Source organism: Zophobas morio, unplaced genomic scaffold, assembly GCF_036711695.1.
Source record: "Zophobas morio isolate AGI-343-1 ecotype UQ-CSIRO unplaced genomic scaffold, CSIRO_AGI_Zmor_V1 ptg000038l, whole genome shotgun sequence".
NCBI lineage: Eukaryota > Metazoa > Arthropoda > Insecta > Coleoptera > Tenebrionidae > Zophobas > Zophobas morio.
Genome location: NW_026972143.1, coordinates 94,915 through 122,118, shown reverse-complemented (window position 1 = coordinate 122,118; position 27,204 = coordinate 94,915). Strand labels below are relative to the sequence as shown.

At 33.6% G+C, this 27,204-nt stretch overlaps 5 protein-coding genes across 7 annotated transcripts; 4 read left to right on the top strand and 1 right to left on the bottom strand.

Moving 5' to 3' along the window:
* Positions 1-2,816: 2,816 nt before the first annotated feature.
* Positions 2,817-3,747, top strand: LOC135139909 (protein takeout-like). Its single transcript, XM_064070274.1, has 4 exons — positions 2,817-2,875; positions 2,924-3,164; positions 3,215-3,348; positions 3,403-3,747. Exons 1-4 carry the CDS (start codon positions 2,821-2,823, stop codon positions 3,699-3,701), a joined length of 729 nt encoding a protein of 242 aa, XP_063926344.1. The 5' UTR covers positions 2,817-2,820; the 3' UTR covers positions 3,702-3,747.
* Positions 3,748-7,448: 3,701 nt separating this feature from the next.
* Positions 7,449-26,454, bottom strand: LOC135140084 (uncharacterized). Of its 3 annotated transcripts, none has more exons than XM_064070488.1 (4): positions 26,333-26,454; positions 8,032-8,272; positions 7,850-7,983; positions 7,449-7,802 (listed from the first exon to the last, which is right to left on the bottom strand). In XM_064070488.1, the coding sequence occupies exons 1-4, from the start codon at positions 26,388-26,390 to the stop codon at positions 7,510-7,512; spliced, it is 726 nt and encodes a 241-aa protein (XP_063926558.1). In that variant the 5' UTR covers positions 26,391-26,454; the 3' UTR covers positions 7,449-7,509. The 3 variants fall into 3 exon arrangements, with proteins under 3 accessions (XP_063926558.1, XP_063926559.1, XP_063926557.1); XM_064070489.1 differs by lacking the exon at positions 26,333-26,454 and adding an exon at positions 8,322-8,394; XM_064070487.1 differs by lacking the exons at positions 7,449-7,802; positions 7,850-7,983; positions 8,032-8,272 and adding exons at positions 25,418-25,816; positions 25,863-25,996; positions 26,045-26,285 and having other exon boundaries at positions 26,333-26,440.
* On the top strand, positions 9,803-10,521 carry LOC135140260 (uncharacterized). The gene is made up of 3 exons (XM_064070753.1): positions 9,803-9,926; positions 9,975-10,108; positions 10,155-10,521. The coding sequence occupies exons 1-3, from the start codon at positions 9,829-9,831 to the stop codon at positions 10,451-10,453; spliced, it is 531 nt and encodes a 176-aa protein (XP_063926823.1). The 5' UTR covers positions 9,803-9,828; the 3' UTR covers positions 10,454-10,521.
* LOC135140188 (uncharacterized) lies at positions 15,778-16,650 on the top strand. Its single transcript, XM_064070619.1, has 4 exons — positions 15,778-15,835; positions 15,883-16,123; positions 16,172-16,305; positions 16,352-16,650. Exons 1-4 carry the CDS (start codon positions 15,778-15,780, stop codon positions 16,648-16,650), a joined length of 732 nt encoding a protein of 243 aa, XP_063926689.1.
* On the top strand, positions 17,002-17,960 carry LOC135140148 (protein takeout-like). Its single transcript, XM_064070569.1, has 4 exons — positions 17,002-17,073; positions 17,123-17,363; positions 17,414-17,547; positions 17,603-17,960. The coding sequence occupies exons 1-4, from the start codon at positions 17,019-17,021 to the stop codon at positions 17,899-17,901; spliced, it is 729 nt and encodes a 242-aa protein (XP_063926639.1). The 5' UTR covers positions 17,002-17,018; the 3' UTR covers positions 17,902-17,960.
* Positions 26,455-27,204: the final 750 nt, after the last annotated feature.

Genomic DNA, 27,204 nt, shown 5'->3' with positions numbered 1-27,204 from the left:
GGTGGGCGGGGCTAGTACTTGCTAAGGTAAGACTGATTTTGCAAATTATTTACCCTCAAAGAGAATAGCGAACCGGTGGGCAGGGTTAGTACTTGTTAAATTAAGACTGAACAATATTAAGGGTAGTTACCAGAATAAAGAGGGGGTGGATTGGCGCGCATCCCCTTTCTCCTTTGAACTGATTTATTTTATTTATTGTAAAATAGGAATTTAAAACGCGGTAAAATCTAAAATTTAAAACAAAGTCAAAAGTGGCCCCACCCACTCACCTATTCCAGTTTGATCATTCATCCTTATTGACTCCTATATTCTTACTCTTATTTTTATATTGAAAAATAATAGAATCTAGGATTAAATTTTTTGTAAATTTTTTTTTTTCGAAAAACAATTTTTCCATCAGCGTTTACACTTAAATAATAAGTCGAGAAATCGAAAAATGGAAATCAATAAATGGAGAAATTGCGAACTGGAAAAACGAGAAATCCTAAATATCGAAAAAATCGTTAAATCTGAAAATCTAAAATCAATTATCAAAACCAAAAATTAGGAATGCGAATAACCTAAAAATTACAATAAAAAGTTGAGAACTCGAGAAATAGAAAAATCGTGAAATTGAGAAATTGAGAATACGAAAAATCGAAAAACCAAAAAATTGAGCATTCAAAAAATCAAAGCATCCAGATATCTAAAAATTGAGAAATCGAGAAACCGAAAAATTGAATAATCGAAAAACAAATCGAAAAATTGAACAAATGTTAAAACGAAGAGTATTCGAAAAATTGAAAAATTCTAAACATCGAAAAAATCCGTAAATTGAATTATCTAAATATCGAAAAACCGAAAAATCGAGAAATTTGAACTCGAAAAATCATACAATCAAATAAACGAAAAATTAAGAATTTGAAAAATCGTGATATTAAAATGACAACTCAAATCTTTTTAGCGGGAATAAGGAAGTGTGTGATAATATTAATAAAGTTTTGAATGAAAACGCGAAGGAGATTTATCAAGTGTCGCAGTTTTGAAATTGTTTTTGATATTTATATGACAATAAATTGTGTAAATAAATCTTGATTTTTTTGGTGTTGCTACGTTGGAGAAACTGTGGTTTCTTCAAGACTACCCGAGAATCTACTCAAGACTACTGTCTGAAAATAACGGGAGCAAAGGAAGTGAATGAGATATTGCATTTAAAATTCCACTGAGATTTTGTAAACATTGTCAAGACAAATATCCAAAAAAACAAACCACAAAGAACAAAACTGGTTTTTAGCGACAAAAAAAAGTTATTAGAAAACAAGACAGTAACCTTCCTTACGGAAGACAAAAGAGAAAAAATCGAGAAATTGAGAATTCGAAAAACAGAAAAATCGAGAATTACAATGACCGAGAAATCGAAGAAAAATGCAGAGCCAAAATTTTGAAAATTTACAAAATCGAGAAATCGACTTTAATAGGTAAAAATGTGAAATATCCAAAAAACAAGAAATTGGGAAATTGAGAACGGGGAGAATTGGCAAATTAAAAAATTTGAAAAATCTAAAAATCCTAAAAATCGATAGACTCCATAAACAGAAATATCCTAAAAATCGAAAAAACGAAAACTCGAAAAATCCAAAATTCGAAAATCGAAAAGTTAATAAAAACAAGCGAAAAATTGAGAATTCTAAAAATCTAAAAATCACATTGAAAATTCGAAAAATCGAAAAATCAAAAAATTTCGAATTCGCAAAATCAAAACATCGAGAAATCAAGAAATTGACAATCGAGAAATCTAAAAATTGAGAAATCTAGAAAACCAGTGAACTCGAATAAACGAAAAAAAAAGCAAAGATTTGAAAAAACTAAAAATCGGGAAGTTGAGAACGCGGAAAACTGAAAAAATCAAATAATTGAAAATTCGAAACATCGACAATTAAAAAAATCGAAACATTAAAGAATTGTTAAAAAGATGATTATTCGAAAAATTAAATAATCCGAAACATCAAAAAAAACGATAACTTGAAATATCTAAACATCGAAAGACCGAAAAATCTAGAACTGAGAACTCTCAAAATCGATGAATTGAAAACTCGAAAAATCCAAAAATCGAGATTTAAAAAACCATACAATCAAAAAATCGGAAAAAGTGGAAATTCAAAAGATCGAGAAATCGAGAAATTAAAAATTGTTTCTTTATTTTTCGAATGTCCATAGTGATTATTGGATTTTTCGAGTTTTCAACTCGCGCTTTTTACCTTTATTCTATATTTTGAATTTTCAATTTTTTTGGATTTTTCGAATTAGCGATCTCGAGTTCTCGATTTCTCATTCTTCCACTTTTTGATTTCTCGATTTTCAATTTCTCAATTTCCCGAATTTCCATTTTTCGTTTTTTTGATTATATGATTCCAATTTTTGGGATTTTTCTAATTTTCGTTTTTTCGGTTTTTCCATGTTGTAGTTTATCAAGTTCTCGAATTTTGCTTGTCTCGATTTCACAATTTCTCAATTTCTCGATTATCAATTTTTCGATTTCTCAAATTCTCAATTTTTCATTATCTTTTGATTGTATGAATTTATCGATTCTCGATTTTTTTATTTTTTGAGTTTTCGTTTCGTGGATTTTTCAGCTTTCGATATTTCGATTTTTAGAGTTCTCAGTCCTCGATGTTTGCTTTTTCGATATTAAGATTTGTCGATTTTTTTAATTTTCAATTTTTTTATTTTTCCACATCTCAAATTCTCAATTGCTGGAGTTCTCGATTTCACAAGTTGCCGATTTCTCAATTTCTCCAGTGGTTCACAGCGAACCTCGCTACCAGTTTACTCTGAACCACCATGAACTACTTACTCATTTTAATCGTCACACTACGCGCAATTGATTGTACCATCCGTAAATACAAATCTCACCACTCTTTTTCCTCACTTCTTGACAATTCAGCATCTACTTTTAGAAAATGTGGCCGAAAAAACCCCGATTTTCAAAAATGTCTCCAAGAAGCCGCCCAAAATGCCGTCCAGCAGTTGGCAAAACCGTTCAAATCGCTGAATTTGCCGAGCTTGGAACCCTTAATTGTCGAAAGTTTGACTCTCGAAAGAGCTCCAGTTGCGGTGTCGGTTGAGCAACAACTCACAAATTGTAAACTGTTTGGATTGACTAGTGCCAAAATTGAGAAATACGAGTGAGTGAGACCACTATTGCGACATCAATTTCTATTAATTGTGCTTCTAGTATGAACTTTGACAAGAAAACTATAGAACTTGTGACGGTTATTCCTGAAGGTGTTCTCAAATGTGAGTACAAAATGGACAGCCAAATTCTCGTTTTGACTGTCAAAGGAGAAGGCAATGCGACGATTGGTTGCAGTAAGTTCTCTGATAGTAGAAATTTGTTGTCTATCTTGGTTATGTTGTTTGTAGAAAATTTGCGCTGTGTGTATCATGCTGGTTACAAAGACTACGTTAAAAATAACAAGACGTATTTTATGGTTGACAATGACGTTTTGGACGCAGAACCTGAAGAAGTGTACATCAACTTCGAGAATCTTTTTAGCGGGAATAAGGAAGTGAGTGATAATATTAATAAAGTTTTGAATGAAAACGCCAAGGAGATTTATCAAGAGCGGAAGCCGGTTTATAATGACTTGATGAAGCAGGTGGTGACGGAGGTGCTTAATAGAGTGTTTGCTAAGGTGTCAATAGAAGAAGCGTTCGAGTGAAAGTGTCCCAGTTTTGAAATTGTTGCTGATATTTATATGACAATAAATTGCGTAAATAAATCTTGGGTTTTTTGGTGTTGCTACGTTGGAAAAATTATGTGTAACTTTGTTATCTTTAAAATTGTGGTTTCGTCAGGACTGCTAAGACTGCCGTCTGAAGGAAACTGGAGCAAGGACAAAAGATTGACAACATAAGATTTTATAGTTAATTCAGCATGCTCATTCGAAAAATCCAGAAATTGATAATCGAGAAATGGAAAAATTGAAAAACCAAAAATTTTAGAAATCTAGAGATCGACAAATCGGGAAATTGAGAACACGGATAATTGAAAAAAATTGGTCTAAAGAGTTTAGACAGTACTTCCCTCGCTGTCGGAAACTTGACGACTGCATGCCTATTGTGTTTTTTTTCTCATTACATTTTTGTAGTGGGAATTTAAAAAAAAATTGCGATGACGTCATCAACATTTTTGCAAGGACACGTAGGTATATCAGTTGGGATAGATGTAGTGTAATACTAAGAATAAAATTATTATATTCTCAAATTTTCGGGAAAATGAATTGGGTCGTTTTGAATATTGATTTGTAATAATCAATAAAATAACGAAACAATTTACTCACGTATACGTATCAGAGGCAACTGAAAATCGTGTATGTATAAACATTCTTAATTTAAGATGACAGGCGTAACAGCATACATGAGAGCCAAACAGAGAAACTGTAAACAAAACGACCGTCGGTTTTATTGCTTCGACTTCCGCTTATTATATAAAACATTGGGTTTTATTTTAATTCTTGACGGTGAAATTCACAATTGGTTGATTATAAACATGTCTATTTTACATTCGCGGAACCAAGTGAGCGCATAAAACAAATGCAGGTCTGTAATGTTAAAGTCGATGTAAATAAGCGTGCTACCCTTATGTTTCAACCGAGTTTTTCCTTTAACAAATTTTGTGTCTACCAAATTGGGTTGGTTGGGGTATAATACTAATAATAAGTGTTGCCTTTAATTTAATCAATAAAATAAATTGACTTCATTAATTTTTTTGAACCACCTCTTAAGAAAATCTAAAAAATATGAATGGAATGATAAATCACAAGTACAAACACATCATATTTTTTGCATTTTAGATAGGATTTATTCAGCAAAATTTAAGGGTGACGTCATCAATTTTTTTAGGAGGGATGAACAAATACATTTTGAACAAAAGTTTACCATGCTTATAATAACTTTAAAATATTCCCAAGATTTCAAAGCATTCGGTTTTGTAATTCCTGATTAAATCGATAAAATAAATTCACGCCTTCATTAATTTTTTTGAGTCACCCTGCATATGCAAATCCAAAAATATGAATGGAATGATAAATCACAAGTACAGACTCATCATATTTTGTACATTTTAGATACGATTTATTCGGCAAACTTTTGAGCTGACGTCATCAGTTTTTTGTAGAAGATAACCAAATATATTTTGACTAAAAATTTATTATGCTCTTTATAACCTTAAAACATCTGCAAGATTTCAAAGCATTCGGTTTTGTAGTTCCTGATTAAATCAATAAGATAAATTTACGCATTCATTAATTTTTTTGAGTCACCCTGTATATGCAAATCGAAAAAATTTGAATGGAATGATAAATCACAAGAAGAGACTCACCATATTTTGTACATTTTAGATAGGATTTTTTCAGCAAAATTTTGTGGTGGCATCATAAATTTTTTAGGGGGGACGACCAAATACGTTTTGATCAAAAATTTACCATGCTTATGATAATTTTAAAATGTCTTCAAGATTTCGAAGCATTCGGTTTTGTAGTTCCTGAGTAAATCAGTAAAATAAATTTACGCTTTCATTTATTTTCTTGAATCACCCTGTATATGCAAATCCAAAAAATATGAATGGAGTGATAGATCACAAGTACAGACTGATCATATTTTGTACATTTTAGATATGATTTATTCGGCAAATTTTCGAGCTGACGTCATCAAGTTTTTGGAGGGGATAAGCAAATATATTTTGACTAAACATTTATTATGCCCTTTATAACCTTAAAACATCTGCAAGATGTCAGAGCATTCGGTTTTGTAGTTCCTGATTAAATCAATAAAATATATTTACGCATTCATTAATTTTTTTGAGTCACCCTGTATACGCAAATCCAAAAAATATGAATGGAGTGATAAATTACAAGTACAGACTCATCATATTTTTATAGTTTAGATAGGATTTATTCGGCAAACTTTCGAGCTGACGTCATCAATTTTTTGGAGGGGATAAGCAAACATATTTTGACTAAACATTTATTATGTTCGTTATAACCTTAAAACATTTGCAAGATTTTAAAGCATTCGGTTTTGTAGTTCCTGATTAAATCAATAAAATATATTTACGCATTCATTAATTTTTTTGAGTCACCCTGTATATGCAAATCCAAAAAATATGAATGGAGTGATAGATCACAAGTACAGGCTCATCATCTTTTGTACATTTTAGATATGATTTATTCCACAAACTTTTGAGCTGACGTCATCAAGTTTTTGGAGGGGATAAGCAAATATTTTTTGACTAAAGATTTATGATGCTCTTTATAGCCTTAAAACATCTGCAACATTTCAAAGCATTCTGGTTAGCAGATTAAAAATTAAATTTCAAAATGTTGTTTTATAATTTTGATTTTTTTTCCAAAAATCTGGACGTTTCGGGTGAAAAGTCGATTCAGAGTTGTAAACTACATGTGTAGGACTATGTTATTTTATACAATTGAAAACCCATTTACTATGTACAATTTTGAAGTGACGTCATCGCATTAGTGGTGGGGATGATTAGACAAATTTTGGTTAGCGTTTTACCATCTACATGATATTCTTAATATAAGTACAAAATTTCACAACAATCGGTCGAGTACTTTCGGAGATTATCTGTCTAATAAAAATCCGGGACAACAGACGGACAGACGGACAGACGGACAGACGGACGGACAGACAGACGGAAATGGGAGATCTATTTCTTCGTCTTCTAGGGGTCATGAAAGATCGAGAAAACGTAAAAGTAAAGAGTCGGCCGACGGACTCGATTACAATACTTCCTTTGCTTACGCTCGGGAAGTAAAAATTCGAAAAATCCAAAAATCATTAAAAAAAATAAATATTAAGAATTCGAGTAACCTAAAAATTAAGTACAATGACAATTCGAAAAATCGAAAAATCAAAAAATTGAGCATTAAAAAAATCAAAGCATCGAGAACTCGAAAAATTGAATCATCGAGAAACCAAAAAATTGAATTATCGAAAAAAAAAATCGAAAAATTAAACAAATGTTAAAACGAAGAGAATTCGAAAAATTGAAAAATTCTAAACATAGAAAAAATCGATAAAATGAAAAATCTAAACATAGAAAAACTCAAACAACGAGAAATCGGAAACTGCGAAATAAAAAGACGAAGAAATTGAAAAATCGGGACATTGGGAATTCGAAAAATCAAGAAATCGAGAAATTGAAGAATTACACTACACGATCGAGCCTCGCACGGCCGAAACTAGGTGTCGCTCCAACAATTCCTAACACAGATAAACAGAAGGACAGACAGACGGACAGACAGACGACAGACAAACGGAAAGAGGAGACACTTTTTTCGAGCTCTAAGGGTCATGAAACTTCCAGAAAACATGAAACTGGCAAAAACTTGTAAGACGCAGAAGGGAAAACTGTGACGATAAAAAATACACTCGTTTGTTCGTGCAAAACTCTAATAATAAACACTTAGTAGCATACAAATGATTATCAGGTCCTCTAGGTGGTCACGCTCAATCGAAAGCCTCTTCTAAAGTCACTTTGTTGAAAAATCTGTTGAACACACTCAAGATAATCTGGTCGAACATTTGCTCGTAACTTCCTTTAACATCGTCAAAAACCACCTTCCAGTTGTCATTCAAAGCCGTATTAAAAGGACCAACAAAAATTTCCTCAATATGACTATCAAAATTAAAAACTACCAAATCCGGATCAATCGTGAGCGAACTCGACTTAAACCTCGCATACGTTTTGCCCATCTTCTTCGTTTCCTCGTATGAAAAAACGTCCGTGGCATTAACATTCTCTACGAAGACATTTTGTTAGAAAAAACAAAAAACACAAAAAACGTACTCAGAATAATCGTGCTGTTGCCTTTTCCAACAACAGGTACAACCAAAACCTGCCCTTTCAACTCGTAGTCGCACAGCATTTGAATTTCCGGAAACACCCCACTCAGTTTGACCAACTTCTCTTCAAAACTGAACCTACGAAAGGACAAAGTTCGTCCAGGACGAGAACGATCACACACTCACTCGAATTCGTCCAGCTGTAACTTCGGAAATCCGTAAAACTTGCACTTTTTGTATTGTTGTTGTACGTTCACTGGTCCCTCTCTCCCTCTGATGGTGGCTTCCGGGACTTCGAAAGGGTCGAAACTGGGGATAGTCAGTTCCGGGTAGGGTCTGACCAACTCGAGTACCCCCTTTCTGGCGGACTCTAACAGGCACGTTTTGAAATCCGGGCTCTTCCGGGTGCACTTGTGGAAGTTCGGGGCTGGAAGCGCACTATGAACACGTGAATTCGGGTGACTTTGAACACGTACGTATTTTGACATCGGAGCTGAGCACCAGCAGTGGTATGAAGGTGAGCACTGTTCGCATTATGGGCTACTTTTAAGAGCGGGCGGACGAAGAATGCCGCTTTTATGGGTGGGTTTTAGAAATGTTGCTTTTTATTGCGAAAATTCATAATGAATGAAAGAGCATTTTTGTTGCGAGAGATTGGGAATTAGCACAACTGGTTATGTTAAAGAATGATTCCGAGTTGTGATTAACTTGCAACAAACTAGAAATTGAGAAAATAAAAAAAATATCGAACTGTTTAAGGAAATATTTTGGTTTTGGATTACTGTGGTACTTAATTTGGTAGAGAACCTTGAAGTCACGGCTGTTCTTCCATTTGAAGGGACGAAGAAGAAGGGCATGGGTTCTCCCATTTCTGGATCCCGTAGACAGAGTGTGAATGAAAGTTGACGTAGTAGGCCGTCATTAATTCGTTGAATGAAACAACTTTTTTTAACTGTCGTAAATATTATAAGCATAAATAAATATTTAGGTAGCAAGTATTATTCGAATTTATTTTATTGTAAATATGAACTTAAAAACTAATACTAATAATATCTCGAAAATATTAGTCCGGGATCATTAACGCGCTATGTGAAATTTGCTGGATTTTTAGGCAATTTTTCCAAAAGCCCAATATTTTAAATATGATTTTATGAAATTTTTGGCTCTTTTGGATCACGCTCAAAATTATCTGATTACTTTCGGCTTCATTTCTTCGAACATTTCTACCACATTTCAGGAAAATAAATTATTAAATGTATAGATAAATAAATGGATCCATTAGAAAATAAGCCTACCACAGTCCGCCTGGAATCTTGTTTTTTTTGTTTACAAATACAATTCTAAGAGAATTTTCTGTTGCCTAGGAACCCGATAAACAACTTTTACAAAAAAGCAAAATCAAAGAATGCTCCAAGTCCTTGGATGGTATATTTTTTCGACGAGAACGGGTTAAAATTATACGTAGATTTATATAACGTTTGAAATAAATTAAAAATCCACTCATACAAATGAGTTATGCACAAATAGTGCCTTTTATATATTCTATATCTCTAGTCTTTTTACAAGGTCACGTTTATTAGGGATCCTTCTTTGACATAACCAGTTGTGTTAATTAGCACGTTTTCGGTACAAAAAACGCTATTCTACTTGCTATGCATTTTCCGACAAAGAACAACTTCTGTGAACCCACCTATAAAGGCGCCATTTGTCGTCCGCTCGCTCTAAATTGCCCATCATGCGAACAGTGCTCACCGTCGTACCACTGCTGGTGCTCAGCAGCTGTGTCAAAATCCGTATGTGTTCAAACTCACACCACCACGGGTTCATAATGTTCTTCCAGCCCCCAACTTCCATAAATGCAACCGGAAGAGCCCGGATTTTCAAACTTGCATGTTCGAGTCCGCCAAGAAGGGGGTCCTGGAGCTGGTCAGACCTTACCCGGAACTAACCATCCCTAGCTTTGATCCTTTCGAGCTCACGGAAATGACCATCGGGGGGACAGATGGACCAGTGTACTTCCAGCAAAAATTCACAAAGTGCAAGTTCTACGGACTGGTGGATTTAGACATCGACAATTTCGAGTAAGTCTGTAATGGTTTTCGTCATCGAAGAATTTTGACGTTTTTCAGGTTCAATTTTGAGAAGAAGGTGGTCAGAATGAGTGGGATGTTCCCGGAAATTCAAATGGTGTGCGACTACGAAGTTAAAGTGAAGATTTTGGTTTTGAATATCCATGGGATTGGCAACAGCACGGTTATTCTGAGTAAGTTTTTTGCGTTTTTTTCTTTTTCTGACGATTCGTTTGGTAGAAAACCTTAAAATAACGGATGTTCTTCCGTTTGAGGAGACGAAGAGGAAGGGCAGAACGTTCCCGAATTTTAAGTCCAGTTCGGTCACGATTGATCCCGAGTTGGTAGTTTTTAATTTTGAGAATCATAAGAATAAGGCCTTGTCTGATTCTGTCAATCCGATTTTGAATAACAACTGGAAGGATATTTTTGACGAAGTCAAAGGGGAATATGCGCAGGTCATCGATCGGATTGTCTTGAATGTGGTAAACAGTTTTTTCAGTAAAGTGACTTTTGAAGAGGCTTTTGACAGTACTTAACCACCCAGAGGGTGTGGTAGTGATAAAATGTGATATTTTTGGGAAGAAATTCTAAAGTCATGTTCTTAGTGAAGTCAATATTAAAGAGATATACATAAAATTAAATGTTCATTATTTAAATCAGCTGTAAGTTTAATGTCTTATTGTCGCGAATTTAATATTCCACCCGTTTCCTCATAACCATTGGTCAACTCTAATGTTATGTTCACGGTATTAGAAAATATGCAGTAGTATATAAGTTGTAAAGAAATATGAGAAAATGACGGAAGAAAGAAAAATTGAAGAAAGTTCGTGTACCTTTTGTACTCGAAATCGAAGAATCGAACAATCGAAAAAATCAAAAACTTGCAATTCGAAAAATCGAGGAACTGAAAATCGAGGAATCTCAAAATGCAAAATCAAAAAATTGGTCCAAAGAGTTTAGACAGTACTTCCCTAGCTGTTTGAAACGTGTCGACTGCATGCCTATTGTGTTTTTTTTTGCACATTTAAGATAGCATTTATTCAGCAAAATTTTGGGGTGACGTCATCAATTTTTTAGGGGGGATGAGGAAATACATTTTGACTAAACATTTAACGCCAGACAGACGGACAAACGGACAGACGGACAGGCGCACAGACAGTAGGAACCGGGAGAACAATTTTTCGGCCGGGGGATGATGATAGGTCGAGAAAATGCAAAAGTAGAGAGTCAACCGACGGACTCGATTACAATACTTCCTCTGCTTACGCTCGTGAAGTAAAAACGAAAAAATAGAGAATTCGATAAATCAGAATGAAAATTCGAAAAATCAAGAAATTGATAATCGAGGAATAGAAAAAATCTAAAAATACAGAACCAAAAATTTTAGAAATTCGGAAATCAAATAATTGAGAAATTAAGATATTAAGACAACTACAATTTAAGAACTCGAAAAATTGAAACATCGAAAGCCTGATTAAACGAAAATAAGATAAATCAAAAAATTAAAAAGCAAAAATTTGAGAAATGTAGAAATCAAGAAATCGGGAAACTGAAAATGCAGAAAATTAAGAAACAAAAATTGAAAAAATGAAAAATTGAGAATTCGAAAATTCGAAAAATCTTACATATACCGTTCTCGACAAATCCAGGAATCGAAAATCGAAAATTCATAGAATCGGAAAAACGGAAAATGAAAATTCCAGAAATCCACAAATTTCTTCAGATTTATTACGCAGACAGCGTGTGAATGAAAGTTGACGTAGTAGGCCGTCATTAATTCGATGAATGAAACAACTTTTTTCAACTGTCGTAACATAAATATTTGGGTGTCATGTATTATTAGAATTTTTTTTATGTTTAATGTTATATTATCAAACCTTGAGTATTATTCCTGTTTTTTGAAGAATATTTATGCAACTTTTCTAAAAGCTCAATTCTTCAAAATGAAATTTCAGGAAATTTTTTTTAGTTTTGGTTTCATTTCTAAGAATGTTAGTAGCACATTTCAGGAATTGCCTAATGAAGAATGCCGATTTTTTTCACTGTTTTAAAAATATGAACTGGAAAACTAGTACTTTGAAAATCTTAGTCCGGAGTCATTAACGCGCTTTGTTTTCGAATTACCTCGTTGAGGTCTATATTCCAGAAGTTTTGGTGAGTTTTTAGGTAATTTTCCAAAAGCTCAGTTTTCCAATATGAATTTTTATGGAATTTTTGACTTTTTCGTCCACCCTAGAAAATTATCTAAAAGAATTGTTACAGATTTCGCCACCCAGAATTTATATAAAATATCGTATGACAATTTTTATAAATGTTTAAAAATTTTGTTTTGAAAATGAATAGTCCATAATCTTTGTCCGACGTCATTAGCAAACTATGTTTTCTGAATTAACTTGTCGACATCGATATTCTAGAATTTTTGGTGAATTTTTTGACAATTTTTCAAAAATCCCAATTTTTCAATATAATTTTATGAATTTTTTTTATTTTTTTCAAGCACCGTCGAAAATTATCTAAGAGGAGTTTTTGTAGATGCCAAGTTTAAAAATTTACCCTCACCTTCAAGATTTCTTCAAAAATTTCAACCATTTTTTAGGAATCGCCAGAATTAAATATGGCAATTTTTTGAAATTTAAAAAAAATGGATTTGAAAACGAATACTTCGAAGATCTTCATCCAAGATCATCAACGTGGCATGTTTTTTGAACTGTTTTGTCAGAATCTATGTTCCACAATTTTTGGCGAAATTTTATGCAACTTTTCTAAAAGCTCAGTTCTTCAAAATGAAATTTTATGTACATTTTGGGTTTTTTCGAACGCCGTCGAACATTATTTAAAAATCTTTTTTACAGATTTCGACCTCTAGAATTTACTTTCGGTTTCATTTCTGAGAAAGTTCGTGGCACTTTCAGGAATTGCCCAATGCAAAATGGCAATTTTTCACTGTTTTAAAAATATGAACTTAAAAACTAATACCTCGAAAATCTTAGTCCGGGGTCATTAACGTGCTATGTTTTCGAATTACCTCATCCAGATCTATATTCCAGAATTTTTGGTGAATTTTTAGGCAATTTTCCAAAAGCTCAGTTTTCCAATATGAATTTTTATGGAATTTTTTACTTTTTCGTCCACCCTACAAAATTATCTAAAAGGACTGTTACAGATTTCGACATCCAGAATTTATTTTCGGTTTCATCTCTTCGAAAATTTCTACCATTTTTCCAGAATCGTCAAAATATCGTATGACAATTTTTATAAATGTTTAAAAATTTTGTTTTGAAAATGAATAGTCCATAATCTTTGTCCGACGTCATCAACAAACTATATTTTTTGAATTAACTTGTCGACATCGATATTCTAGAATTTTTGGTGGATTTTTAGACAATTTTTCAAAAATTCCAATTTTTCAATATAATTTTATGAAATTTTTTAACTTTTTCGAGCACCGTCCAAAATTATCTAAGAGAAGTTTTTGTAGATGTCAAGTTCAAAAATTTATCCTCGCCTTCAACATTTCTTCGAAAATTTCAACCATTTTTAAGGAATCGCCAGAATTGAATATGGCAATTTTTTGAAATTTAAAAAAAATTGGCTTTGAAAACGAATACTTAGAAGATCTTCATCCGAGACCATCAACATGGCATGTCTTTTGAACTATCTTGTCAAAATCTATATTCCATAAATTTTGGCGAAATTTTATGCAACTCTTCTAAAAGCTCAATTCTTCAAAATGAAATTTTATGTACATTTTGGGTTTCTTTGAACACCGTCGAACATTACCTAACAATATTTTTTACAGATTTCGACCTCTAGAATTTAGTTTGGGTTTCATTTCTAAGAAAGTTCGTAGCACTTTCAGGAATTGCCTAATGAAAAATGGCAATTTTTCACTGTTTTAAAAATATGAACTTAAAAACTAATACCTTGAAAATCTTAGTCCGGGGTCATTAACGTGCTATGTTTTTCGAATTACCTCTCGTCCAGGTCTATATTCCAGAATTTTTGGTGAATTTTTAGGCAATTTTCCAAAAGCTCAGTTTTTCAATATGAAATTTTACGGAATTTTTGACTTTTTCGTCCATCCTAGAAAATTATCTAAACGGATTGTTACAGATTTCGACATCCAGAATTTATTTTCGGTTTCATCTCTTCGAAAATTTCTACCATTTTTCCAGAATCGTCAAAATATTCTATGACAATTTTCATAAATGTTTAAAAATTTTGTTTTGAAAATGAATAGTCCATAATCTTTGTCCGACGTTATCAACAAACTATGTTTTTTGAATTAACTTGTCGACATCGATATTCTAGAATTTTTGGTGGATTATTTTTAAACGATTTTTCCAAAATGCCAATTTTTCAATATAATTTAATGAAATTTTTTATTTTTTTCGAGCACCGTCGAAAATTATCAAAGAGGAGTTTTTGTAGATGTCAAGTTCAAATATTTACCCTCGCCTTCAATATGTCTTCGAAAATTTCAACCATTTTTTATTCATCGCCAGAATTAAATAAGGCAATTTTTTTAAATTTAAAAAAAATTGGTTTTGAAAACGAATACTTCGAAGATCTTCATCCGAGACCATCAACATGGCATGTTTTTTGAACCATCTTGTCAAAATCTATATTCCATAATTTTTGGCGAAATTTTATGCAACTTTTCTAAAAGCTCAATTCTTCAAAATGAAATTTGATGAACATTTCGTGTTTTTTCGAACACCGTCGAACATTATCTAAAAAATTTTTTTACAGATTTTGACCTCTAGAATTTAGTTTCGGTTTCATTTCTAAGAAAGTTCGTAGCACTTTCAGGAATTGCCTAAAGAAATATGGCAATATTTTTCACTGTTTTAAAAATATGAACTTAAAAACGATTAATACCACGAAAATCTTACAACGGGGTCATTAACATGCTATGTTTTTTTTTGAATTACCTCATCTAGATCCATATTCCAGAATTTTTGGTGATTTTTAGGCAATTTCCCAAAGCTCAGTTATTCAATATGAAATTTTATGGAATTTTTGATTTTTTTCGGGCACCCTAGAAAATTATCTAAAAGGATTGTTACAGATTTCGACATCCAGAATTTATTTTCGGTTTCATCTCTTCGAAAATTTCTACCATTTTTCCAGAATCGTCAAAATATCGTATGACAATTTTTATAAATGTTATGATAATCTTTGTCCGAGATCATCAACAAACTATGTTTTTTGAATTAACTTGTCGAGCGAGCTCTATATTCCAGAATTTTTGCTGGATTTCTAGGCAAATTTTCGGAAAGCCCAATTTTTCGGTGTGTTTTTGTGAAATTTTTGACTTTTTCGAGCATCCTATCTAGAAAGAGTTTTTGCAGATGTCAATCTCCAAAATTTACTTTCGGCTTCATTACATTTTTGTTTTTGTTGCATATAAATACAATTCTAAGAGATTTTTTGTTGCCTAGGAACCCGATAAACAACTTTTACAAAAAAGTAAAATAGAAGAGTGGTCCAAGCCCTTGGATGGTATATTTTTTCAGCGAGAACGAGTTAAAATCATACGTAGATTTGTATATGACGTTTGAAATAAATTAAAATTCCACTCAAACAAATGAGTTATGCACAAATAGCTAGAGCTACGAGTACATAAGATAAAATCAAACCTGAATTCTGTGATACTTTTACAGATAATGCTTTTTATATATTCTATATCTCTAGTTTTTTACAAGGTTATTTTTATTCGGAATGCTTCTTTGACACAACCAGTTGTGTTAATTACCAACTTTTCGGTACAAAAAACGCTATTCTACTTGGTATGCAACTTCGGTGAACCCACCTATAAAAGCGCCATTTTTCGTCCGCTCGCTCTAAAGTGCCCATCATGCGAATAGTGCTCACCTTCGTACCACTGCTGGTGCTCAGCAGCTGTGTCAAAATCCGTATGTGTTCAAACTCACACCACCACGTGTTCATAGTGTTCTTCCAGCCCCTAACTTCCACAAATGCAATCGGAAGAGCCCGGATTTTAAAAGCTGCGTGCTCGAGTCCGCCAAGAAAGGGGTCCTGGAGCTGGTCAGACCCTACCCGGAACTGACCCTCCCCAGCCTGGACCCTTTCGAGATCTCGGAAGTCACCATCGGAGGGTCAGACGGACCAGTGAGCTTCCAGCAAAAATTCACAAAATGCAAGCTCTACGGACTGGTGAATTTAGACATCGACAATTTCGAGTAAGTCTGTAATGGTTTTCGTCATCGAGGAATTTTGACGTTTTTCAGGTTCAATTTTGAGAAGAAGGTGGTCAGAATGAGTGGGATGTTCCCGGAAATTCAAATGGTGTGCGACTACGAGGTTAAAGGGAAGATTTTGGTTTTACATATCGATGGAGTTGGCAACGGCACGGTTATTCTGAGTAAGTTTTTGGCGTTTTTTGATTTTTCTGACGATTCGTTTGGTAGAAAACCTTAAAGTAACGGATGTTCTTCCGTTCGAGGAGACGAAGAGGATGGGCAGAACGTTCCCGAAGTTTAAGTCCAGTTCGATCACGATTGATCCGGAGTTGGTGGTTTTTGATTTTGTGAATCATGATAATAGGGCTTTGTCTGATAATGTCAATCCGATTTTGAATAACAACTGGAAGGATATTTTTGACGAAGTTAAAGGGGATTATGCGAACGTCGTGGATCGGGTTGTCTTGAATGTGGTTAACAGTTTTTTCAGTAAAGTGACTTTTGAAGAGGCTTTTGATAGTGCTTAACCACCCGGAGGGTGTAGTAGTGGCAAAATGTGATATTTTTCGTAAAGAAATTCTAAAACTATGTTCTTAGTCAAATAAATATAAAGTTTTGCATAAATAAACTGTCCCTTTTTTTGAATCGCCAACTCTCCTTAGATATAATAAAATTAAATGTAGATTATTTAAATCAGTTGTATGTTTAATGTCTCACTCTTCTCTAATTGTCGCTAATTTAACACTCCACCCGTTTTTTTATAACCATTAAAACCGCATTAAACATTACAACAACGTCGAAACCCGAACACGTTTGACCACTTTACCCCCATTCTCAAGTTCATCGGTAGCAGTGGTTCACAGCGATCCTCGCTACCAGTCTACTCTGAACCACCATGAACTACTTACTCATTTTAATCTTCGCACTACGCGCAGTTGATTGTACCATCCGTAAGTATCAAATCTCACCACTCTTTTTCCTCACTTCTTGACAATTCAGCATCTACTTTTAGAAAATGCGGCCGCAAAAACCCCGATTTTCAAAAATGTCTCCAAGAAGCCGCCCAAAATGCTGTCCAGCAGTTGGCAAAACCGTTCAAATCGCTGAATTTGCCGAGCTTGGAGCCCTTAATTGTCGAAAGTTTGACTCTCGAAAGAGCTCCTGGTGCAGTGTCGGTTGAGCAACAATTGACAAATTGTAAACTGTCTGGACTGACTAGTGCCAAAATTGAGAAATACGAGTGAGTGAGATCACTATTGCCTCATCTAGTTCTATTAACTGTGCTTCTAGTATGAACTTTGACAACAAAACTGTCGCACTTGTGGCAGTTATTCCCGAAGGTGTTCTCAAATGTGAGTATAAAATGGACGGCCAAATTCTCGTTTTGACTGTCAAAGGAGAAGGCAATGCGACGATTGGTTGCAGTAAGTTCTCTGATAGTAGAAATTTGTTGTCTATCTTAGTTTATTTTGTTTGTAGAAAATTTGCGCTGTGTGTATCATGCTGGTTACAAAGACTACGTTAAAAATAACAAGACGTATTTTATGGTTGACAATGACGTTTTGGACGCAGAACCTGAAGAAGTGTACATCAATTTCGAGAATCTTTTTGGCGGGAATAAGGAAGTGGGTGATAATATTAATAAAGTTTTGAACGAAAACGCGAAGGAGATTTATGAAGAGCGGAAGCCGGTTTATAATGACTTGATGAAGCAGGTGGTGACGGAGGTGCTTAATAGAGTGTTTGCTAAGGTGTCAATAGAAGAAGCGTTCGAGTGAAAGTGTCCCAGTTTTGAAATTGTTGCTGATATTTATATGAGAATAAATTGCGCAAATAAGTCTTGAGTTTTTTGGTGTTGCTACGTTGGAGAAATAATTATGTGTAACTAAGTGTAAAAGTTTGTGTTGATGATTCCGGATGTTCATCTCAGATGGTCAGCTCTAAAGTTGTATTCACGGTATTAGAAAATATGCAGTCTAGTATACAAGTTGCAAAGAAAAATGAGAAAATGACGCCAGAAAAAGAAGTTAGAGTTGAAGGAAGTTCATGTACCTTTTGTGCCCGAAATCCAAAATTCGAACAATCGAAAAATCAAAAACTGAGAATTTGAAAAATCGAGGAACTGAAAATCGAGAAATTGAGAAATCGAGAACTCGAAATCTAGGAAAATCCAAAAATTAAAAAATCATGAAAATTTCGAAAAAAACGAGTATTTCAAAACTGCGGAATCAAAAAATGGAGCAATCGAGAAATTGAGAATACGAAAAATCAAAATAAAAATTCGAAAAATCAAGAAATTGATAATCGAGTAATCGAAAAATCGAAAAATGCAAAAACCAAAAATTTTAGACATTGCTAAATAAAAGAAATGAGAAATTTATATATCAAAACAACTACAGTTCGAGAACTCGAAACATCGAAAAATCGAAAAAACGAAAATTAGAAAAACCGAAGAATCAAAAGAGCAAAAATTTTAAAAATCCATAAATGGACAAATCGGAAAATTGAGAACGCGGACAATTAATAAAACAAGAAATTGAAAATTCCAAAGATCGAAAAATTGGAAAATCAAACAATTGAAAAAATGAAAAATTGAATCGAGAATTGAAAACTCGAAAAATTGAAATATCGAAAATCGAAAAATCGAAGGATCAAAGCCGAAAAATTCAAAAATCCAAAATCGAAAAATCAGTAAAAAAAACTAAAAATTGAGAATGCGAAAAATTTAAGATTCACCATAAAAATTCGACAAACTGAGAACTCGAGAAATTGAAAAGCGAAAAATCTAAAAATGCAGAATCAAAAAATAGAGAAATTGGGAAACCGAGAAATCTAAATACTGAAAAATCGAAGAACGAAAACTCGAAAAATCCAGAAATCGGAAATCGAAAATTCATGCGAACGAAAAACGAAAAATGAAAGTTCGAGAAATGGACAGATTGAAAGTATTGAGCTCTAAGACATCTTCAATCCTCTTCATGTATAAACTTTACTATAGGGCACTTGTTTGGTAGAGTTTCTAATTTTTACGAAACAAAAAAATAGAATTTTCACAATTCCATGATAAAGCAGATAATAGCAGTTGTTTATTCCTTAGAAAAAAAGGTGGAATGTTTTTAATGTTATCGTAAACAATACCGTTCCAAATTTCGCTAGAAGCATTTTCAATTTCCGCAGTTTTATTAGATTAGTATCATTGGCAAATGAAGATATACCCTCTAAGAAAATTAGCGACGGGTGGGTGGAGCTAGTACTTACTAAGATAAGACTGAATTTGGCAAATGATATACCTCCTAAGAAAACAGAGGGCGGATGGGCGGGGTTAGTACTTGTTATGATAAGACTGATTTTGGCAATTGATATATCATCTAAGAAAATAGAGGGTGGGTGGGCGGTGCTGGTACATACTAAGATATGATCGATTTTGGCAAATGATATACCCTCTAATCTAAAAAAATAGCGGGTGGGTGGGCGGGAATAGCACATGCTAAGATAGGACTTATTTTGGCAATTAATATATCCTCTAAGAAAACAGAGGGTGGGTGGGCGGGGCTGGTACTTGCTATAATAAGACTGATTTTGGCAATTGATATATTCTCTAAGAAAATAGAGGGTGGGTGGGCGGGGCTGGTACATTCTAATATATGATGGATTTTGGCAAATGATATACCCTATAAAAAAATAGCGGGTGGGTGAGCGGGGATAGCACATGCTAAGATAAGACTGATTTTGCCAACCTCTAAGAAAGTAGGGGGTGGGTGGGCGGGGTTAGTTCTTATTAAGATAAGATTGATTTTGGCTAATGATATACCCTCTAAGAAAATAGAGGACGGGTGGGCAGGGTTAGTACTTACTAAATTAAGACTGAACAATATTAAGAGTAGTTACCAGAATGAAGAGGGGGTGGGTTGACAGGGTTACTGCTTGCTTATAAGAATATCTTTGCCCAATGAACTAATTTTATTAATTTACTAGTTTTATTTATTGTAAAATGGAAATTGAATTCTATTTTAAAAAGCGGTAGAATCTAAAATTTAAAACCGAGTCAAAAGTGGTCCCAGCCACTCACCTCTTCCATTTTGATCATTCATTCTTATTGACTCTTATATTCTTACTCTTATTCTTATATTGAACAATAATAGAATCTAGGATTAAATTTTTTGTATTTTTTCCAAAAAACATTTTTTTCAACAGCGTTTACACTTAAATAATAAATCGAGAAATCGAAAAATGCAAATCAAAAAATGGAGAGAAATTGAGAAATTGAGAATTCGAAATATAGAAAAATCCTAAAAATCGAAAAATCGATAAATAGAAAAATCTAAACATCCAAAAGATGAATCGAATATTCGAAAAATCCAAAAATTTAAAATTGAAAACTCAATAAAAAAACGAAAAATTAAGAATTCGAAAAATCTAAAAATTAAAATGAAAATTCGAAAAATTGAGCAATTGAGAATTTCAAAAATGGAAAAATCAAAAAATTGAAAATTCGAAAAATCGACAAATCGAAAAAACCTTAAAAGCAACAATCTGAAAAATCTAAAAATACGGAAATCGGGAAATTGAGAACGTGGAAATTTGAAAAATAAAAAAATTGAAAATTCCAAAAAATCGAACAATACAATCGAAAAATTGAAAAATCAAACAATTGAAAAATGAAAAATTGAGAATTCGAAAAATCGAAAAAATCGATAAATCGAAAGGTATAAATAAAGAAAAACCGAAAAATCTAGAAATGAGAATTCGAAAAATCGAGATATCGAAAATCGAAAAACAAAAGAACGAAAACTCGAAAATTCCAAAAATTGGACGTCGAAAGATCATATAATCAAAAAACGAAAAATGAAAAATCTAAATAGAAAAACGGAAAAATCGAGAATTGAGAACTCGAAAAATACAATAGTCGAAAATCAAAAAATTAATAAAAAACGAAAAATTTAAAATTCGAAACACCCAATAATCACTATGAACATTCGAAAAATCAAGAATCGATTTTCAATTTCTCGATTTCTCGATCTTTCGAGTTTCCATTGTACTTTTTATATTTTTCGAACCCAGTACTTTTCGTTTTTTACTTCCCGAGCGTAAGCAAAGGAAGTATTGTAATCGAGTCTGTCGGCCGACTCTCTACTTTTACGTTTTCTTGATCTTTCATGACCCCTAGAAGACGAAGAAATAGGTCTCCCATTTCCGTCTGTCTGTCCGTCTGTCCGTCTGTCCGTCTGTCCGTCTGTCCGTCCGTCTGTCCGTCCGTCTGTCCGTCCGTCTGTCCGTCCGTCTGTCCGTCCGTCTGTCCGTCTGCCGTCCCGGATTTTTATTAGACAGATAATCTCCGAAAGTACTCGACCGATTGTTGTGAAATTTTGTACTTATATTAAGAATATCATGTAGATGGTAAAACGCTAACCAAAATTTGTCTAATCATCCCCACCACTAATGCGATGACGTCACTTCAAAATTGTACATAGTAAATGGGTTTTCAATTGTATAAAATAACATAGTCCTACACATGTAGTTTACAACTTTGAATCGACTTTTCACCCGAAACGTCCAGATTTTTGGAAAAAAAATCAAAATTATAAAACAACACTTTGAAATTTAATTTTTAATCTGCTAACCAGAATGCTTTGAAATGTTGCAGATGTTTTAAGGCTATAAAGAGCATAATAAATTTTTAGTCAAAAAATATTTGCTTATCCCCTCCAAAAACTTGATGACGTCAGCTCAAAAGTTTGTGGAATAAATCATATCTAAAATGTACAAAATATGATGAGTCTGTACTTGTGATCTATCACTCCATTCATATTTTTTGGATTTGCATATACAGGGTGACTCAAAAAAATTAATGAATGCGTAAATTTATTTTACTGATTTACTCAGAAACTACAAAACCGAATGCTTTGAAATCTTGCAGATGTTTTAAGGTTATAAATAGCATAATAAATGTTTAGTCAAAATATATTTGCTTATCCCCTCCAAAAAATTGATGACGTCAGCTCGAAAGTTTGCCGAATAAATCCTATCTAAACTGTAAAAATATGATGAGTCTGTACTTGTAATTTATCACTCCATTCATATTTTTTGGATTTGGATATACAGGGTGACTCAAAAAAATTAATGAATGCGTAAATATATTTTATTGATTTAATCAGGAACTACAAAACCGAATGCTCTGAAATCTTGCAGATGTTTTAAGGTCATAAAGAGCATAATAAATGTTTAGTCAAAATATATTTGCTTATCCCCTCCAAAAACTTGATGACGTCAGCTCGAAAGTTTGCCGAATAAATCATATCTAAAATGTACAAAATATGATGAGTCTATACTTGTCATTTATCATTCCATTCATATTTTTTGGATTTGCATATACAGAGTGACTCAAAAAAATTAATGAATGCGTAAATATATTTTCTTGATTTAATCAGGAACTACAAAACGGAATGCTCTGACATCTTGCAGATGTTTTAAGGTTATAAAGAGCATAATAAATGTTTAGTCAAAATATATTTGCTTATTCCCTCCAAAAACTTGATGACGTCAGCTCGAAAATTTGCCGAATAAATCATATCTAAAATGTACAAAATATGATCAGTCTGTACTTGTGATCTATCACTCCATTCATATTTTTTGGATTTGCATATACAGGGTGATTCAAGAAAATAAATGAAAGCGTAAATTTATTTTATTGATTTACTCAGGAACTACAAAACCGAATGCTTCGAAATCTTGAAGATATTTTAAAATTATCATAAGCATGGTAAATTTTTTATCAAAATGTATTTGATCGTCCCCCCTAAAAAAATTATGACGTCACCACAAAATTTTGCTGAATAAATCCTATCTAAAATGTACAAAATATGGTGAGTCTCTTCTTGTGATTTATCATTCCATTCAAATTTTTTCGATTTGCATATACAGGGTGACTCAAAAAAATTAATGAATGCGTAAATTTATTTTATTGATTTAATCAGGAATTACAAAACCGAATGCTTTGAAATCTTGCAGATGTTTTAAGGTTATAAAGAGCGTAATAAATTTTTAGTCAAAATATATTTGGTTATCTTCTACAACAAACTGATGACGTCAGCTCAAAAGTGTGCCGAATAAATCGTATCTAAAATGTACAAAATATGATGAGTCTGTACTTGTGATTTATCATTCCATTCATATTTTTGGATTTGCATATGCAGGGTGACTCAAAAAAATTAATGAAGGCGTGAATGTATTTTATCGATTTAATCAGGAATTACAAAACCGAATGCTTTGAAATCTTGGGAATATTTTAAAGTTATTATAAGCATGGTAAACTTTTGTTCAAAATGTATTTGTTCATCCCTCCTTAAAAAATTGGTGACGTCACCCTTAAATTTTGCTGAATAAATCCTATCTAAAATGCAAAAAATATGATGAGTTTGTAGTTGTGATATATCATTCCATTCATATTTTTTTAGATTTTCTTAAGAGGTGGTTCAAGAAAATTAATGAAGTCAATTTATTTTATTGATTAAATTAAAGGCAACACTTATTATTAGTATTACATCCCAGCCAACCCAATTTGGTAGACACAAAATTTGTTAAAGGAAAAACTCGGTTGAAACATAAGGGTAGCACGCTTATTTACATCGACTTTAACATTACAGACCTGCATTTGTTTTATGCGCTCACTTGGTTCCGCGAATGTGGAATAGACATGTTTATAATCAACCAATTGTGAATTTCACCGTGAAGAATTAAAATAAAACCCAATGTTTTATATAATAAGCGGAAGTCGAAGCAATAAAACCGGTGGTCGTTTTGTTTACAGTTTCTCTGTTTGACTCTCACGTATGCTGTTACGCTTGTCATCTTAAATTAAGAATGTTTATACATAAACGATTTTCAGTTGCCTTTCATATTACCAGACAGCGGATTTTTGTCGGGCTACGTCACGTTTAATCGGTACTAATTCCATAAATATTATTAACGATTTATTAATCAAACGGCTATGTAAATGAGAACGGGAATTAACAGCAGAGTGCAACGAAACAGCTTTATTCTAATCTCAAATAAACGAAGTGCAGTCCGCAATCGCAATGAATTCGCATCCCGTACGAGCCGTACCGAGTTTGGCCTTGCCTAGCCCGACAGAAATCCGCTCTCTAGATATTACACACCGGCGCCGTATACCTGAGTAAATTGTTTCGTTATTTTATTGATTATAAGAAATCAATATTCAAAACGACCCAATTCATTTTCCCGAAAATTTGGGAATACAATAATTTTATTCTTAGTATTACACTACATCTATCCCAACTGATATACGTGTCCTTGCAAAAATGTTGATGACGTCATCAAATTTTTTTTTTAAATTCCCACTACAAAAATGTAATGAGAAAAAAAAACACATTAGGCATGCAGCCGTCAAGTTTCCGACAGCGAGGGAAGTACTGTCTAAACTCTTTAGACCAATTTTTTTTAACATAGTCTTTGTAACCAGCATGATACACACAGCGCAAATTTCTACAAACAAAATAAACTAAGATAGACAACAATTTTTTACTATCAGAGAACCTACTGCAACTAATCGTCGCATTGCCTTCCCCTTTGACAGTCAAAACGAGAATTCGGCCTTCCATTTTGTACTCACACTAGAAGCACAATTAATACAACTAGATGTCTCAATGGTGTTGTCCCTCACTCGTATTTCTCAATTTTGGCACTAGTCAGTCCAGACAGCTTGCAATTTTTCAGTTGTTGCTCAAGCGACACTACACCAGGAGCTTTTTCGAGAGTCAAACTTTCGACAATTAAGTGTTCCAAGCTCGTCAAATTCAACGATTTGAACGGTTTTGCCAACTGCTGGACGGCATTTTGGGCGGCTTCTTGGAGACAGTTTTGAAAATCGGGCCTTTGCGGCCACATTTTCTAAAAGTAGACGCTGAATTGTCAAGAAGTGAGGAAAACGAGTGGTGAGATTTGATACTTACGGATAGTACAATCAACTGCGCGTAGTGTGAAGATTAAAATGAGTAAGTAGTTCATGGTGGTTCAGAGTAGACTGGTAGCGAGGTTCGCTGTGAACCACTGCTACCGATGAAGTTGGGAATGGAGGTAAAGTGGTCAAACATGTTCGGGTTTTGACGTTGTTGCAATGTTTAATAAGGTTTTAAAGTTTATGAAAAAACGGGTGGAATATTAAATTGGCGACAATTATAGAACAGCGATACATTAAACATACAACTGATTTAAATAATCTACATTTAATTTTATGTGGATATCTAAGGACGGTTGGCGATTCAAAAAAAGCGACAGTTTATTTATGCAAAACTTTAATATTGGTTTGACTATAACATAGTTTTAGAATTTCTTTACAAAAATATCACATTTTATCACTATTACACCCTCTGGGTGGTTAAGCACTATCAAAAGCCTCTTCAAAAGTCACTTTACTGAAAAAACTGTTAACCACATTCAAGACAACCCGATCCACGACGTTCGCATAATCCCCTTTAACTTCGTCAAAAATATCCTTCCAGTTGTTATTGAAAATCGGATTGACATTATCAGACAAAGCTTTATTATCATGATTCAAAAAATCAAAAACCACCAACTCCGGATCAATCGTGATCGAACTGGACTTAAACTTCGGGAACGTTCTGCCCATCCTCTTCGTCTCCTCGAACGGAAGAACATCCATTATTTTAAGATTTTCTACCAAACGAATCGTCAGAAAAATCAAAAAACTCAAAAAACTTACTCAAAATAACCGTGCCGTTGCCAATTCCATCGATTTGTAAAACTAAAATCTTCCCTTTAACCTCGTAGTCGCACATCATTCGAACTTCCGGGAACACCCCACTCATCTTGACCACGTTCTTCTCAAAATTGAACCTGAAAAGGGTCAAAATTGCTCGATGACGAAAACCATTACCGACTTACTCGAAATCGTCGAGGTCTAAATCCACCAGTCCGTAGACCTTGCACTTTGTGAATTTTTGCTGGAAGTTGACTGGTCCGTCTGACCCTCCGATGGTGACTTCCGAGATCTCGAAAGGGTCCATTCTGGGGAGGGTGAGTTCCGGGTAGGGTCTGACCAGCTCCCGGACCCCCTTCTTGGCGGACTCGAGCACGCAGCTTTTAAAATCCGGGCTCTTCCGGTTGCATTTGTGGAAGTTAGGGGCTGGAAGAACACTATGAAGACGTGGTGGTGTGAGTTTGAACACATACGGATTTTGACACAGCTGCTGAGCACCAGCAGTGGTACGAAGGTGAGCACTGTTCGCATGATGGGCACTTTAGAGCGAGCTGACGAAAAATGGCGCTTTTATAGGTGGGTTCACAGAAGTTGTTCTTTGACGCAGAATGCATAGCAAGTAGAATGGAGTTTTTTGTACCGAAAAATTGGTATTTAACACAACTAGTGACGTCAAATAAGGATTCCGAATAAAGGTGACCTTATAAAAATTAGAGATATCGAATATATAAACGCTATTATTAGTAAAAGTATCACAGAATTCAGGTTTGATTGCATTTTATGCACTCGTAGGTCAAGCTATTTGTGCATAACTCATTTGTTTGAGTGGATTTTTAATTTATTTTAAACATCATACATAAATCTACGTATAATTTTAACTCGTTCTCACCGAAAAAATATACCATCCAAGGACTTGGACCACTTTTTGATTTTACTTTTTTGTAAAAGTTGTTTATCGGGTTCCTAGGCAACAAAGAAATCTCTTAGAATTGTATTTGTAAACAAAAAAACAAGATTCGAGGCGGACTGTGGTAGGCTTATTTTCTAATGGATCCATTGAAAAATTAGATAATTTTGTGGGTGCTCCAAAAAAGCCAAGAATTTCATAAAGTCATATTGAAACCATTGGGGTTTTGCAAAAATTGCCTAAAAATCCACCAAAAATTCACATAGCGCGTTAATGATCTCGGGCTAAGATTCTTTCCAAACTGCGTCCTTCCAAAAATGTGGATGACATCAACATAAAATTTTGTAATAGAAAAACTCACTTGTAATAAACCATTAGCACGTTTCTTTACCTTTATTCAAACATTAGTGGCATATTTTCATATTAGCTTATAATGGT

Excerpts from the sequence above, each read along its gene's own strand:
- LOC135139909 (XM_064070274.1), top strand. The coding sequence starts at position 2,821 with ATGAACTACTTACTCATTTTAATCGTCACACTACGCGCAATTGATTGT. Across the intron at positions 2,876-2,923 it reads CGCAATTGATTGTACCATCC|CATCTACTTTTAGAAAATGT; the intron begins GTAAATACAAAT and ends TTGACAATTCAG. Across the intron at positions 3,165-3,214 it reads GCCAAAATTGAGAAATACGA|TATGAACTTTGACAAGAAAA; the intron begins GTGAGTGAGACC and ends TTGTGCTTCTAG.
- LOC135140260 (XM_064070753.1), top strand. The coding sequence starts at position 9,829 with ATGACCATCGGGGGGACAGATGGACCAGTGTACTTCCAGCAAAAATTC. Across the intron at positions 9,927-9,974 it reads TTAGACATCGACAATTTCGA|GTTCAATTTTGAGAAGAAGG; the intron begins GTAAGTCTGTAA and ends GACGTTTTTCAG. Across the intron at positions 10,109-10,154 it reads CAACAGCACGGTTATTCTGA|AAAACCTTAAAATAACGGAT; the intron begins GTAAGTTTTTTG and ends TTCGTTTGGTAG.
- LOC135140188 (XM_064070619.1), top strand. The coding sequence starts at position 15,778 with ATGCGAATAGTGCTCACCTTCGTACCACTGCTGGTGCTCAGCAGCTGT. Across the intron at positions 15,836-15,882 it reads CAGCAGCTGTGTCAAAATCC|CCCCTAACTTCCACAAATGC; the intron begins GTATGTGTTCAA and ends GTGTTCTTCCAG. Across the intron at positions 16,124-16,171 it reads TTAGACATCGACAATTTCGA|GTTCAATTTTGAGAAGAAGG; the intron begins GTAAGTCTGTAA and ends GACGTTTTTCAG.
- LOC135140148 (XM_064070569.1), top strand. The coding sequence starts at position 17,019 with ATGAACTACTTACTCATTTTAATCTTCGCACTACGCGCAGTTGATTGT. Across the intron at positions 17,074-17,122 it reads CGCAGTTGATTGTACCATCC|CATCTACTTTTAGAAAATGC; the intron begins GTAAGTATCAAA and ends TTGACAATTCAG. Across the intron at positions 17,364-17,413 it reads GCCAAAATTGAGAAATACGA|TATGAACTTTGACAACAAAA; the intron begins GTGAGTGAGATC and ends CTGTGCTTCTAG.
- LOC135140084 (XM_064070487.1), bottom strand. The coding sequence starts at position 26,390 with ATGCGAACAGTGCTCACCTTCGTACCACTGCTGGTGCTCAGCAGCTGT. Across the intron at positions 26,286-26,332 it reads CAGCAGCTGTGTCAAAATCC|CCCCTAACTTCCACAAATGC; the intron begins GTATGTGTTCAA and ends GTGTTCTTCCAG. Across the intron at positions 25,817-25,862 it reads CAACGGCACGGTTATTTTGA|AAAATCTTAAAATAATGGAT; the intron begins GTAAGTTTTTTG and ends TTCGTTTGGTAG.